Below are 14,592 nucleotides of genomic sequence, written 5' to 3' on the forward strand. Positions count from 1 at the left end.
CTTTAAACAAGGATATACATGAACCCAGTGACACTTGGCATTACACTGTACTCTGTTCAGATCATATATCAGCTGAAGATGGTCATGGATTAGGCAGGATGTCTAGCCAAAAGGTTACTCTCTCTGTATTTATTCAAATGTCTACATGTCCTTTTAGTGTGTGTGTATACTGTATTTGTGTGTTGGGGGAATTGAGGCATTGGGGGTGCATAATATCCCCAGCCTTACCTACCCCCCCTCTCCAGTCCAATCTATTACCTTGGTTGATCTGATGGTGTAATAATACCTCCTGCCTCTGGCTACGGGAAATGGCCACATGCATTATTCACATATGCTAAGATACTTATTGATGACTCCTTTATTTATAAATTACCTCAATGCCAGAATAATTTCTCACTTTTTCTGCCCCTTACTTTTAATCCTCTGTTTTGATGCGAGCATGTTCTAATGAGCCTCACTCACTCTCAGTTTTCAAATGTGTTGTACTTCTTTGATATTCATTTTGGCATGAGTTAAACAAATTGGTGGTGAACTGTGGCTAATAACACATGTAGGGGCCTTAAATCTATTTAATTTGTTATTAAAGCTCATGGCTGCTCCTTTTTTAATTGCTAATTATATGTTGAATAAGAACATATAGAGCATAACTTGAGAGGATGTCAACGCCAGCACGGTGTAGCGAAAACAAGTTATTAAAATCAGGGTTAAAACCACGACTACAAGTATGATTTAAAAGGTTATTATACATTATATATTGTACAGAAACTCCCAAGCAATAACAGACAACTGCAATATCTAATAGTCTTAAAATGTCTACCGAACTAAAACAAGATACTGTAACTCAGTGAGTGAAACTACCGGCGCATTCATGGTCCTCTGTGGCCTCCATTGTCACGCCAATAGCTTCTAGCTCCTCTTGCCCTGCGGTTGCCACAGCCCTTTCTCTGCAATGCTCCACCTCTGCTGGAGAAAAGGCAACAACAGCCATTTTTGTATGTCCTTTAGGGCCCTACTGTGTGCAATTAACACAAACACTTGCATAAGTATTGGCTGGACTGTCGAAGTAACTTGGGAACTGACTAATTGAATTGGTAAGGAAGCTAATGTTAGAACTTTTAAGGCTAACAGATAGTCCAGGGGTGTCCAAACTACGGCCCGCGGGCCGCTCTATTTTTAATTGGCCCGCATAAAATAAAGGTAAAATAATAAATAATACAAATAAATAAATAAAACAAAAATAAAAATACTAACAATTTTTTAAACTAACAATTTTGTAGGACTTAAATGGCACTTACTTATAGCACTTTGTAGTTTTGCTTTATTTTTGGAGAAATTGTAGTGTCTTGATTCTTGTTGTTCTGGGTTTGTACCCTCGGGGTTGAATGCACTTATTGTAAGTCACTTTGGATAAAAGCGTCAGCTAAATGAAATGTAATGTAATGGACTATGGCCCACAGTATTAGACTTCCCAGTTTAGTGAACACCGGCGGCGTCAGTGGCCCAGACCTTCTTATTTTTTTCTGTATGTGGCCCTTGGGATAAAAAGTTTTGACACCCCTGAGATAGTCCTACTGGTTTGATGACTTTTCTCTGAGCCCTCTCCTTTTTGCTCTGTATCTGTAAAGTACAAAAGCTATATAGTCTAACTCTAAGTTTGTCCTCATTTTATAATTTTCTGAGACATCAGGAGAATCATAAAGCTGTTAGGCTTTTGCGACACGTCATGCAAATGATAAACATTTCCAACTCAACTCAAATTCCTGACGAAATTCCCAACAAAAATTACAGCTATTTACAGACTTTGACTTTCTTTGTAATTTCACTGGGGGGTTGATCTGAATACACAGTTACATTCTATAGTGTGCTGATATAACTTCCAGATTGCATCCTCTTCTCAGGAGGACATGTTGAGGGCAGGAGCAAAGTGCAACGCAGACATTTCCCTTATGTTTATGCTCACTTGCCTGTGGTGCAGCTTCTCAACCACTTTGCCCAGATCTCCTATCTGGGCAAAGTTTAAGGCAGTTTCTCCTTTTTTCTGCAGTGGGGTGTTTTGTTTATTTAGCTGTTCGTGTCATTTCTAAAATGAGGTAAATCAAAAGGATTGGACAATTTTTAATAATGATCATGGACTCAGCTTACCAAACCCCAATTTGGCTTTTCCTGCACTAACCCTGATGCAACATACACTGGGAGTGTAGGGTTTTATCCATACATGGGCATGAACAGACCCGTTGGCCCTGGCCACCTATTCAAGTCCTTGTCCTCAAGGGCATGGAGTATATTTAAGTGGATCTGGTTCATCCTTTCAACTCGCCCATTTCTTACAAGGCGATATGGGGTACTCCTACCTTGAGCCATCCTCGAAAGACTACCGAACTGTATTATTGGGTTACATTAAAAATTTTGGCCCTGATCTAATTTGAAATGAGCAGGGCAGCCAATCTTTTTCGAATAATTCTGTTTGATTGTAGTTGGGCATGTTGTTCAGCCACACAGTCGTTACTCTGTTCTGGAGCAGCATGGTTCTCTCTGTCATCCAAGGGTGCCCGACTTCAAAAAGTCTCCAAAATTCTTCTTAATTGCCAATTTTAGTGCTAGTGGTTCCAATATGAAATGAATGTAGTTTGCATCGTTGTATTCTTTGGGATTAAAGCTCCAACTAGCACAACTCTTTACCTTCCTGGACCTGGTGACATTACATATCCCATATGTTGGTGGTTAGCATCTATAAAAAAGAACAAAAGACTTACAAATACAGGGTAAGCAAGGATTAGGGTGCTGGTGCACTGTTTAAGTTGTCAAAGACTGATTGGGCCCCTGTTGACTGAGAGCAACCCAACCCCTTCACTTGTTATTAGCTAATAGCAAGGTTTGTTGCTGAACAACTTGAGCAAACTCAGGGGCAAAACTACTGTAGTACCCTGCCAGGATTAAGAAGGCTGTAGTTGGAACCTATCAATCAACAATTACATGTTCTTAGTTCTTAGCTTGGAGCGTTGCCCCCATAGGTGCTTGACTCCCACAGAAGAGGGCTCCATAAGTGCACACCTCCTCCAATTGTTGGTTGTAAAATCACAATAATGTAATCTTTATAGGAAAAGGAACTGTTTGGTCGCTTAAAAACAACAGTAGGCACAAAAACATTTCTGATGCATTATAACCTCTCAAATGCTTATGTTAAGTCAAGTAACTGTTTGATTTAATAATTATTTAAAACATGCAGAAAACCCTGTAACAGAAACATGCCACAGTTCAGTGCTACTGGATGTCTACTGAGAGTGCTCTTTTTATTCCCAGATTTAAAATCTGTGTAACACACCATGTTGGAGACGTTGAGATTATTTTTTAATGGAAGGCAACACAAGACTTCCGACTACTGTGGCACTACGAAGTCTCCACAGTCTGCTGTGAATTAATGATTGGAACTGATAGTGGAGATACTGACTTTTATAATGACAATGACAGAGAAACCCTGTTTATTTGCAGATCACGTCGGGCCAATACCCAATCCACTTAATCGGTGGCTCAGTGAACATCAGTGTTGGCCCTGATACTGATCAAGTGGATTGGATTGGTGTGTCCTTAATTGAAACAGAAACGAATTTGTTCTGTGTCAAACTCACAAGACAGATAACAAAACAAAGCTTACGCATACCTGGTTCTTTAGCATGACCCGTAACAGAAGGGCCAAACATTGTAACCAAAAATACCCAAGTTGAGAAACACTATAATTACCTTTTAAGTGTATAAATTAAATAAATGTAGCTTTTTTCAATGATAATAAGAATACAAACTTTAATTGTATAGCACTTTTCAATACAAGTAACCAAGTGCATTAAAAAAACAAGGAACTCATAAATAATCAGAATTATATTATATGCGTCTATATACTATAATAAATAGTTATAGGAGAGTTCAGCAAGCGGGTAAGAATAAGTGATGTCTTTGGCCGTCCATATTTAATACACTGGTAATGGTAAACCTGGCTGTGCTCTCTCCCTCACCACAGTCTCCTTGCCAGATATAGAGGGCTGCCCTGGTTCCTTGCTCTTGTCAACACACACACACACACACACACACACACACACACACACACACACACACACACACACACACTCAGTTCGAAGGCTGAAAACTGGTTTGAACCAGTGACTGCCCCAAATTGGAGACCAGGGCATGACACATAAGCAATGAATGTTTGACCAAGGGAGTATTTTTAATTCTTCCCTTCTTCACTTGTTTCCTTTTTTACACTCGGTCAAGCCACCAGTTTATTTGCAGTAGGCTATTAGTAAATTCACATCAGGAAAAAGGAGTTCCCTGACGCATATATAAATATCTGTGGTGTTCACTGTTAAGCTTTTGTTTTACTTCACCATTACCTTCAAATCCAAGAATGGGTTGTGAGGGTCTCAAGAGACAAGACCTGAATTAGTGGCTCTGTGTAGTTACTTAGCTTTACTTAGCTATAGGCTAATAATAGCAGGGTGAGAGCATAGAGGAGATATAAAGATGGATGACACATCTCCACTCCTTCCCCCAAAATGAAGCCAAAATATCCTTGATACCCGTGCCAGCATCTTGCGGTTTTGTCATCATTTGATGCCCAGTGGTTATTGTGGTGTGGAGCTGCAGTATCAAGGTCCCGCTGATGCATATATGGGCTCGACAGATCATAAGTCACTCTCAGTGGTCTATCATGACTTCTCAGCCTATTTCTATATCATTAAATATATTATAATAACATACTAAAACTAAACTTACCATACAAAAAAAAAAACACCACTTGACCAACATGATAAGAACTACTGAAAATGACTCAGCCACTTTTGAGAAAAACATATTTAATTATATATTAGTAACCTTTGACTTCTTAGTTATTGTCCATGTCCTATCTACTATTATGGAGGAGGTAACGTTTATGACCTCTACTGCAGCCCGCCAGCAGTAGTTGTAAAGTCATTCCTCTTTGCATACAGTCAATAAGTGAATACTTGAGGTCCATGGATCTATTTTTCAAGCAACTGCGTCCACATTATAGTACGAAAAAGTCAAAAATTAACAATATTCATGTCAAAATAATATGAGGCATTAAAATCAAAACAGGGGTTATATATTCCCTAAACCTGTATATTTATGAACAGTGCGAGTGTAGGAATAACAAAGCTACTTGAACAAAAGAGCAGTTACTCCAAAATAAGTTATTTTTAATATCGACCACAATTTTCTGTCTGGATCTCTGCTTTATATAAATATCTTATCAGTGACGTGTAACGGCTCACAGAAACATCACTTCATTCAGAGTGTGGGGGACCTGGAAGTGATGTAACCACATGGGGGATGCAGCTTTTGAGGGCACTTACTGTAAGCACAGCAGCTGTAGGAGTTCTGTGGAAAGGCGGTTTGTTCTTTTTAACATCCGGATGTGACCAGAGAGTGTGTGGACAACTGGATCTAAGGAGCATGCAGGAACAAATCCAGTGATGAGATTGTCCACATTCTTTTTTTTTTTTTCTGTCATTGTGACTTGGATCTCAACAGGGATGGACAAATTGATGACTCACTAATTAGAACTTAAATACACATTTGCTCATTAGTTATTGATACCTCTTATTTATACAATGCTCTCTTTCACAACAGGTTCTGAGATATAATAAGAAGCAATTCCTCGTTAAAATATCTCAAAACAACGACACCTATGTCATATATTCTGTTGACTTGTCTGAAATGTTTCCAAATATTGTTCAAATCCAGGGAAATCCACAATTATTTTCAATATAACAGTGACCTTTCATTTAAGTTGGCTTTTAATTGCATCATATCTGCCAAATATGGCTCTACCTGTCTCTGCTTTAACCTTTGAGGAGGACAATCCCACTGCCAGTAGGTGAGCCAATCATCAGTTTTTCCCTCCAGTCTTTTTATAAACTCATAAAACTTTTATACATTTTCTAATCCGTGAGCATGAGTTGTGCCTGAGTCATGTCATGTAGCAATAGTGCTAAAATCCCATGATCCCACACTGCTTCACAAAGTCATCAAACTAGGTTTTTAGTTATTCTGATTGAGAGACTGAAAGTTTAATATGGAGGAGATTCATTGCAGCTGATTATTATTTTATACAATAGAGACACATTTATTTTTTTCATTTTTGTTTTTCTTAAATGTATTGTATGTTCAAGCTATTAAACACTGATCTTGGCAAAATTATTTCAATGAATTGCTACATTAATATTTTTGCATAAAAACTACTTGTGTATGAATTGTAAAAATTCTACAATCACCATCACCTCTGGGTCATTTATTTTGGAAACACATGAACATTCAGTTATTTCCATTTACTTTTTTTTTCATCTGTCTCTTGATCTCTCTGTCTCCCTCTTTTCTTTACTGTCTTCCTGTGAAATAAATGGTCTGCGCTTCAATGCGTGAGCTTTACTGTTAGCAATATGGTGTTTGATTTGATTTTCCATCTGAGAGCCTGGCAGCCTCCGTGAGTGCTACTGTGTGAGAGAGAGTGAGTGAGGGAATGAATGGGGAAACGTGTGTGAATGGAGCCGTGTGTGTGTGTGTGCTCGTGTCGTGTGAGTTTATCTGCACGTGTTAAACCCTCCACTCACACCATTTCCTCCTCCTCCGCAGAGAGAAGTGCCTTCTTTTGCTGACCCCTGGGGCTGTTTGGCTCCGCTGAAGCCACCTCTGTGCCTGGCCATGTCTGCCGGAGTTGCCGGCCACACCAGGAGCCCCAGGACTGCCGGGCCCATCCACTGAGCCTCCACACCTCCCTCCTTCCATCCATCTCCTGCTGCCCTCCCCTCCGCCATTTCTCCATCCATGTCAGTCGGCCTGCTTCTGAGGAAGTCAACCACTCCCGTCTCCGCAGACAGACTCTGATAGTGAAGACAGCTTTTATCGGCTCCTGTGAGCTGAAGGAGATTGTCCCTTCGCTGTCCTCTCCACTGCAGCCTACTCCACCTCATCCTTTGCCTTTGGTTTCCTCTCTGTCCTCCTTCCCTCTTTCCTCCAGCCCTGCATCTTTTCATCATGGGCCAACTCAATCGATAATGCGTTTTGCCATTCATCTCATCTGACAGCTCGACCGTGGAGCGAGGCGCGAGAACTGGTGTGCGCGGAAGAGAGAGAACGAGAGAGACAGATTGCGAAGCGAACGTCTGTGGCCGTCACCAGCCCGGGCCCTGGGTGACAGGCGGTGAAGGATTCCTCTTACAGCCGCAAACAGACTCTTGGGATCGGCTGCAGGTGGAAGGCGAGTCTCAGGCCTCACAGGCTTCACCTTAGAACCAGACCGCCAGTACAAAACCTCTTAAAACTGGATTCCCCCCCACCCATGTCATTTACTTCTTCAGACTTGTCTGTTGTCCCAGTAGAAACACACACACTTGTAATTGCATTCGCTGGATATCTGCTCCACTTTATCGACCCCTTCTGCCCGGTTCAAAATGGCGGTGAACATGGCGCCGATGCGAGACACGAAGTGGCTGACGTTAGAGGTCTGTCGGGAATTTCAGAGAGGAACGTGTTCGCGACCAGACAGCGAGTGCAAGTTCGCTCACCCTGCCAAGAGCTGTCAAGTGGAAAACGGCAGAGTCATTGCCTGTTTTGACTCACTCAAGGTGAGTATGACAAACACCTGTGATTATCATTCATCACTGCCCTGTCTTCTCGTTTAGGTTTTTTTTATTCAAGCTTCCAGGATTGTTGATGATAGATTCAGGCACTGATGCAGAAAGTATTTGGAAAATCCTGCATCACATGGGACAACGAGGGACACTTTTCAGACAACAGTTTCTTTATGGTTGCAAGAAGGGATTTTACTACTGAGTGACACAGCTTTGCCATGGCGAGAGGATAAAAACATATCTGTAATAATACTTTAGACTGTGAGTGTGTGTGTGTGTGTGTGTGTGTGCGCGCCATAATCACATTAACATCTGTGAATCAGACTCAGAGTTTCCTCCACTAGAGCACAACTTCAGCATGGGACTGTATGTTGGACCACTGCTCCAACAGGCTGAATGGGAAATATAGAAGAAGGACAGCAAACTGTGCATTTCACGTTTGTATGCGAGTCTGCGAGTGAATTGTCTGTGTGTTATTTCGAGGTCGTGCAGCACAGTGGGGTGTTCTCAGAAGGCTCTGTAATTTACTGTCTATTTTCGCCCTGGCACTGTGACAACACACTCCCACTATGCAGCTCCTCACTCTCTGTCGGAGACGAGGGGGGGAGAGAACAAAATAAAAACGGTGGAGAAAAGGGAAGGAAAGTAGAATGGACTCTGCCAGGAAGTTGTGAGAGAGCATGAAAATATTGTATTAAGGGATTCATTAAATACCACTGCATATTCATTGAGGCAAAAGCTGTTTAACTGATGCTTAAAAGCACATTTGAGAGTCTGCGCTGCCAATTTTTTGTTTTGATCAAAACAACAACAGTAATTCAAAGTGATTTTTATTTCAGGAATACATTTTGTCACAATATGCATCAATGGTATTCTCCACAAATGTTCTGCTTATATTAATCAGTTTTTGATGCTTTGCCCATTACGGTTTTTAAATGAAACCCGATTGCTTGGATCATATTCACTTTGTTTTTGCCAGTGCAGGAAGAGCAGCGTACAGCCAAGAAGTCAATGGGAAGTGCAGTGCTGGATGAGCACAGGAGTTTGACACTAGAGATCAGTGTTTGCGTCTTAAGTCACATGTCTTCTTGTTCAATTTGAACTGAGACTGATTTTAAAGTCAATAGTTTGCAGGTATTTTTGTTTTAAAGTAAGTGACAGATTCAAATTGTCAACTGATGCTGAGTGCTAAGTGATCATGAATCACATCTAAAAACCACAAACATGAACCTCATGGTGACGCAGGGCGGAGTCTGGTGATAACCCAAATCGTTGTGGTTTGTTCTCTCGGGACTTTGAATCCCTGTAAATGTTGTAATAGATGAGATATTTCAATTTCAAGTCAACATTTTTTCAATATAAACTGTAACTAAAGCCCTTTCTTCTAACCTGGATATTATGGGTTAAAATGAAACCATGCATGTTATGCAGATACAATGTCTTGACTATGTTTCATGCGATAACAAGTCAACAATCATTGAAGTACATTTCTTTTCGCAAATTTTGTTCCCTACAAAAATAGACATAATGTCTAGGAGAAACTCTATAGCTTAAACTCTGCCAGGAAAAGATGAGACGGCAATGAAAATATAATAAAATGTGACAAGTAGCACAATGAATACAAGTAACCACTTTTAATTATTTACCAGCCACAGTTAGAGTGTGCAAAAGGTCATCGCTGAGAGCCGATCGTAATCACTGTTCCTCTGTAATATGGTACTTTGTATAAGACAAGTATGTCTTATACAAAGAGGCATAACTTATGTACACGTGGCACAAACCTCACGATATTTCAGAATACTGCCTTAATATTCCACATGCTGTGAATGTGCTGGATAATGTAATATCTGTTACGTCAATCTGTGTATTTTGGCTCAAGTGGGCCCAGTAGTTCTGGATCTGACACTTCTGTCTACCGTGCTGTGCACACGTCCTGTAATTTGTCTCATATCTGATTGGCAAGCAGGTTTTTATCCAGTGTAACTGGAGACCAGAGCTGGAAGTCAGTCAAGCCAGGCCAGGCCACACCTTGGTTTATATGGGGGAGGATTTCTTGTTAAGCTGGGGCACGGTGTTATTACTGTTATGGGCTGCCTGGTCCGGATGGCCGGGGTGGGTTTGGCTGGCACAGGTAAGGCAGGAATGGATAAGGGCGACTGCTGGGGCATCTCGTGGATCATGAAAACAGACAGGCAGACTGAGCCGGAGAGGGCGCAGCAGGGAATGTGCGAAGAAGCGTAGCAGTCTGCTTAGAGCCCTTCCCTGCTCCCAGTGCCAGGGCATTCCACAGTCTACCTCCCTTCCCTGCTTCCATGACAGAATGATAGATCTGCTGTATCTGCAGATGAATTCATAACACACAGCCAGGCATGGAGAGAGGGGCAAGGGGATGGGGAAGGACAGTCGGGAGGATGTGGAGGGAAAAAATAAAAGGAGCAAAAGGATGAATTTTGGTACACGTGGCTTCACACTCCTGGACAATTAGTCATACCTCCTACCCCTGATCCCTTTTGAATGCAGACTGGAAAAGGAAAGGAGGGCTCGTAGCAGGAGGGATAGAAAGACATATTGGTAGCTCTCCCTATGTATTCAAATAGTCTTTCTCAGATTGAATTAATGCTATTTGTTCTTTATCCTTAAACCACAGCCTTGAGATTTCTTAACAGTTGGAGTCCGTGTGTCTTTATTTCTCCCTCTCTCATGAACTTCACTCAGTTATTCAATGTTATCTAAAACAAAGGGCATTCGTCAGGGTTGAATGTAAAGGAAAGTTCCATTTGATGGGTGGCGCGTCAGAGGATGGAGTGATAAAGGCAGACAGGAAATAAGTCAGAGGCAGCCTGCAGGATTGGCTGATATGACAAAGGAGTTGACCCCCTCAGCCTGGTAACACAACAGCAACAGGGACGAGCAACCTTTGCAAAGATGTGAGAACACAGGAAAGATACAGGGAACAGATTTTGAGAGTATTTGACATGTTGTCTATTTACTCATTTACTACTTTTAGTGCACGATTTACTACGAGTTCTAATAATAGTTCAACATTTGCTAAATTAGGTTGGTTGCTTAAAATGCTTAAAACTACCAGTCTTTTTCTCTCAAACCTTTTTAAACATGCTTTAAAGGTTTGGACAAAACTCAATGCAGATTTTCCCCTCATGTTATTTGCATGAGTTTGACTTCTGACCTGTGACTTTTTGTTATTCACCACAATCAAATAATGTTGCATCAGCTCGTACTTTATACTGTAAATGAAGATTGATGACAAGACAGTTAACCAATAAGTGGAGCCCAAGTGTCTCAATCGTTACCTGTTGGCTGGCGGCAGTAAATCTACCTCCATGTTAGCAGATGGGACAACTTAAATCTTTCTGTTAAATGCACTACAAGGACATTAAAGTTATCCGCTCCACAACATCTGTAACATCAGTAATTGTGAAAGGAAAGAAACTTCATTGTTAAACAGTTGGTATTTAGTGATGCTGAAGTAGGTTTGTTAGATGTATAAGAGCTTTGGTGTCAGTATGAGAAGCTGGGAAGATTTGTGTTTTTTTCATTCTAATTTAACACTCATCTCCTCCTTGCCTTTTGCTCTTTGTTGAAAAATAGGAGCCAGTGGCAGCTTATCAATATTTATAAAACTGTCACATTATTGGAGGGCAGTTGAGTAAATGTAGTGGGTGACTACAGCAATCTGTCTTCCACTAAGGGGTTTATACTGAATTTGTGTTTTAGCTTGTAGTGTTGAAGTGAGCAGCTGGAACAAGTGACACCCACTCAACAGTTTGTCAGTCTGACTAAATGTTTCCTTATTTTTATAAAAATGTTTATTGTAAATGTATTATATCTAGGGTTGCAAAATTCCGGGAATATTCAAAGTTAGAAACTTTCCATGGGAATTAACGGGAATTAACGGGAAATAGCGGGAATATACGGGAATTAACGGGAATAAAATGGAAAAGTTGTGGGTAATTTATACTAACTGTATTTACCTTGTCATATTCAGACATAAATATAAACATTTTGTTGTGTCACAGGCTGATTTGAGCCCTGAGGAAACTTTGGGCACTTGACTATACGCTTCTGCATCGTTGTGTAATTCTTAACATAGGTCTTTGCACAGTATTTGCACATGTACACAGCTTTCCTTCTACATTGGATGGGGTGACATGCCTCCACACATGAGAAAGTGCACGTGGCATTGTTCTGTAGAATAAGATGAGAAAAAAGTTTGTAAAAAAACACTAATGCAATGCCAGAGATATAAATAGTTAGCCAAACAATTGGAATCGTCTGTAAACATATTTTACAATTGATGGATAAATGAATGGAAATAGGCTAGATGAACAGATGAACAATCCTCAATCAGCATGCTAATATATTTTCCCAGTAATATCATTGGAACTTACCTGACTAGTCCTGCACACTACAGGCCTCAATAGCCCTGCTGTAGAGTGAAGGATGCTGGGAATTATCTGTGAATGTGAAGGAAGAATGCACAGTGGAGGGTTGAAATTCAACGTGCAGTGTGTGCTGCATTCCATACATCTTTAAAATAGAGTTTTGAATTATGTTTTCATTGCTCAGCGTTTGATTTGCATAGTTTTTTTTTTTTTCAAAATTCCCAAAAATTCCGAGCTCAATATTCCCGTGGAAAGTTTCCTTGAAGTTTCCACCCCTTTGCAACCCTAATTATATCTGTATTTTTTAACCGTTCAACTGCCCATTGAAGTAATTACAAAGCTTAAATTGCTAAGACACCGTAACATTTACTGTCAATAACAATTCTACTTGAAGCCTTAGCTTAGTGTAATTAAGGTAATGCAACTTGTGTATTAGTCCTTTATTATCCCTTAAAACAATGTGCAATTTTTTTTATGAAATGGAGCCAGCACCACTATCTTGGGGATGTTTTTAAGATGAAAGAACAGAAGAAGTTCTTTAGATGCGCAAAACACATCAATTGTAAAGATTTCAAACACACATTACAAAAGTGTGTTTACACAAAATACAATCTTTGACACGCTAACCAGATAGAACATCATTAGAGAAAAACACAGTATTCTACACTTTCTTGCTTAATATTTTAAGGGGCCTGAATAATTAATATAAGATTTGCATTATTAAAACATAAAATAACAACTACTTTTGTGTAGTGAATAACGAACCCTCTTAAGTAACAGGAATCATTGCAGTGTTTTAATCAATTTGGTTAAAAATGTGTTTGTAATATATGTTTGTGTTTACCGCTGGTCACTTTAGGTGAGTTATAACTGGGGCTCTCTCTTCCTGTCTCAGTGATGATTGATTATAGGCTGTATTTTAGAGAGTACGACTCAAACTTCACCTTGCACACCCAGCCACGTAAACAGGACCCGAGCAACACTGGAAATGTAGGACGACCTACATATAGGCTACAGCATTTACTTCGGAGTCCTTGGAAAAACAAAGAAGAGTGTAAGGAAGTGAGTGTAAGAGGATTGTGTTTGAGAGAGGAAGGCAGAAGGAGCACATAACGGGAGAATAGGTAAGGTATATATGTGTTGAGATGAGAGCCCAGTAGAGAACACAGGAAGAGCTGTGTGTGTGTGTGTGTGTGTGTGTGTGTGTGTGTGTGTGTGTGTGTGTGTGTGTGTGCAAATAGGGGTGCAGTGTGTTGGATAAGAACTCTTTGAAAGGGAAACGTACTCCAACAGTGTTAATCTGCTCTGTATTCTGCTGTCATGCTCCCAGCTTTCATCCTCTTCTCTCATTACCTCTGTTAGTCTGTCTCTGCTCAACCCATGCTACATCCTCACCCCTCCTCCTGGATTCTATGTTCTTTTTTTTCCTGTCTTTCCCAGACATGCTAGACACTTTCATTTCAATTTCACACACTGTGGGTTTTTTTTATTTTAGTCTTTTCTTTATTGTTTTTCATCATATTTTGGGGAGACTTTCGTTTTCTCAGGCCTTGTGATTCTTTAACTGCGGCCAACCATAAGGAAGAGAGGAATCATACTTCCATGGTGGCTGCTCCTCACTTCACTGTGGGTCATTACTTTGGTTGAAACAGAGAATGCACATGGAAAACAATTGCATCCACAGTAGAGTGAGGATTTCCAATCTGAGCCTGTCGGGACCGATCGGGACCAGATGGATCGAGTTTGGACAAAAGTTTTGAAATTACATTCAGGGTCGGTCAGGTTGGATAGAATATCTACTTGTTTGGGGAAAACATCAGGGTTGTGTCGACTTCAGACTCAATTGAGAATCACCACAATACAGTTTTATTTCTCTGCCAACCAGTGCAGTTTCCATCAACATACCTCAACTTGTTTTTTCCAGATTCAGATATATTCTCTTGATATAAAGTTCAAGAAAAACATAAATAAACCTTTGACCTATAGCTATCAAATCCAATTCCAAGTGAATATGTTTGCCAAATATGAATAGACCTAAAATTACTTTTTTATCTCGGCTGTAAAGCATAAAATAAATATTTTATAGCTCAAGCAATGATAAATAACCTCCCATTTAACCTCTAGGGCACATTTTAAGGTTTTTAAATAGGAATAGTTATCACATTCAAAAGGGCACAAAATGTGCAGTGCATCTTTTATTCCAATTGAATGTTGGTACCAAATCAAGGAATTGCACCTAGGCCTTCTTGAAATATCGCATAGAATGGATGCACGGACAACCTGAAGATGTAATGTGCCTGTGGCCACAGTAAGTCAGTTAGTTCTCTCTGGCTCAGACAAGTTCGGACAGAAAATTGAACCTATGGGTTTAGGTTGTTGTGTCTGAGCAGTGTTAACCTCATTGTTCTCCAAAAGCTCAGTTGCCCTGTCCACATTATTGTTCAACCAGCGTTTTAAATTCATTTGGGAGGGTTTACTGAAAGCTTGGATTTTGGGTGTGAACAACACTGGCTTAGGGTCGACAAAAGACCCAGACAGGTGTCAAG

At 40.3% G+C, this 14,592-nt stretch overlaps 2 protein-coding genes across 3 annotated transcripts in view; one reads left to right on the forward strand and one right to left on the reverse strand.

The window, feature by feature from the left end:
• Positions 1–6,827, reverse strand: part of LOC133002908 (succinate receptor 1-like) — a 50,815-nt gene extending 43,988 nt beyond the window's left edge. Inside the window, exon 1 of the mRNA XM_061072498.1 lies at positions 6,624–6,827. Within this exon, the coding sequence (XP_060928481.1) occupies positions 6,624–6,827 (204 nt within the window). The remainder of the gene's footprint in view (positions 1–6,623) is intronic.
• Positions 6,828–7,339: 512 nt separating this feature from the next.
• The window catches only part of LOC133003890 (muscleblind-like protein 1), a 40,459-nt gene continuing 33,206 nt past the window's right edge, over positions 7,340–14,592 (forward strand). For both annotated transcript variants that reach the window (XM_061073715.1, XM_061073714.1), the window contains exon 1: positions 7,340–7,637. In XM_061073715.1, the coding sequence (XP_060929698.1) occupies positions 7,464–7,637 (174 nt within the window). In that variant the 5' untranslated portion in view covers positions 7,340–7,463. The remainder of the gene's footprint in view (positions 7,638–14,592) is intronic.

Source organism: Limanda limanda, chromosome 6 (assembly GCF_963576545.1).
Source record: "Limanda limanda chromosome 6, fLimLim1.1, whole genome shotgun sequence".
Taxonomy (NCBI): domain Eukaryota; kingdom Metazoa; phylum Chordata; class Actinopteri; order Pleuronectiformes; family Pleuronectidae; genus Limanda; species Limanda limanda.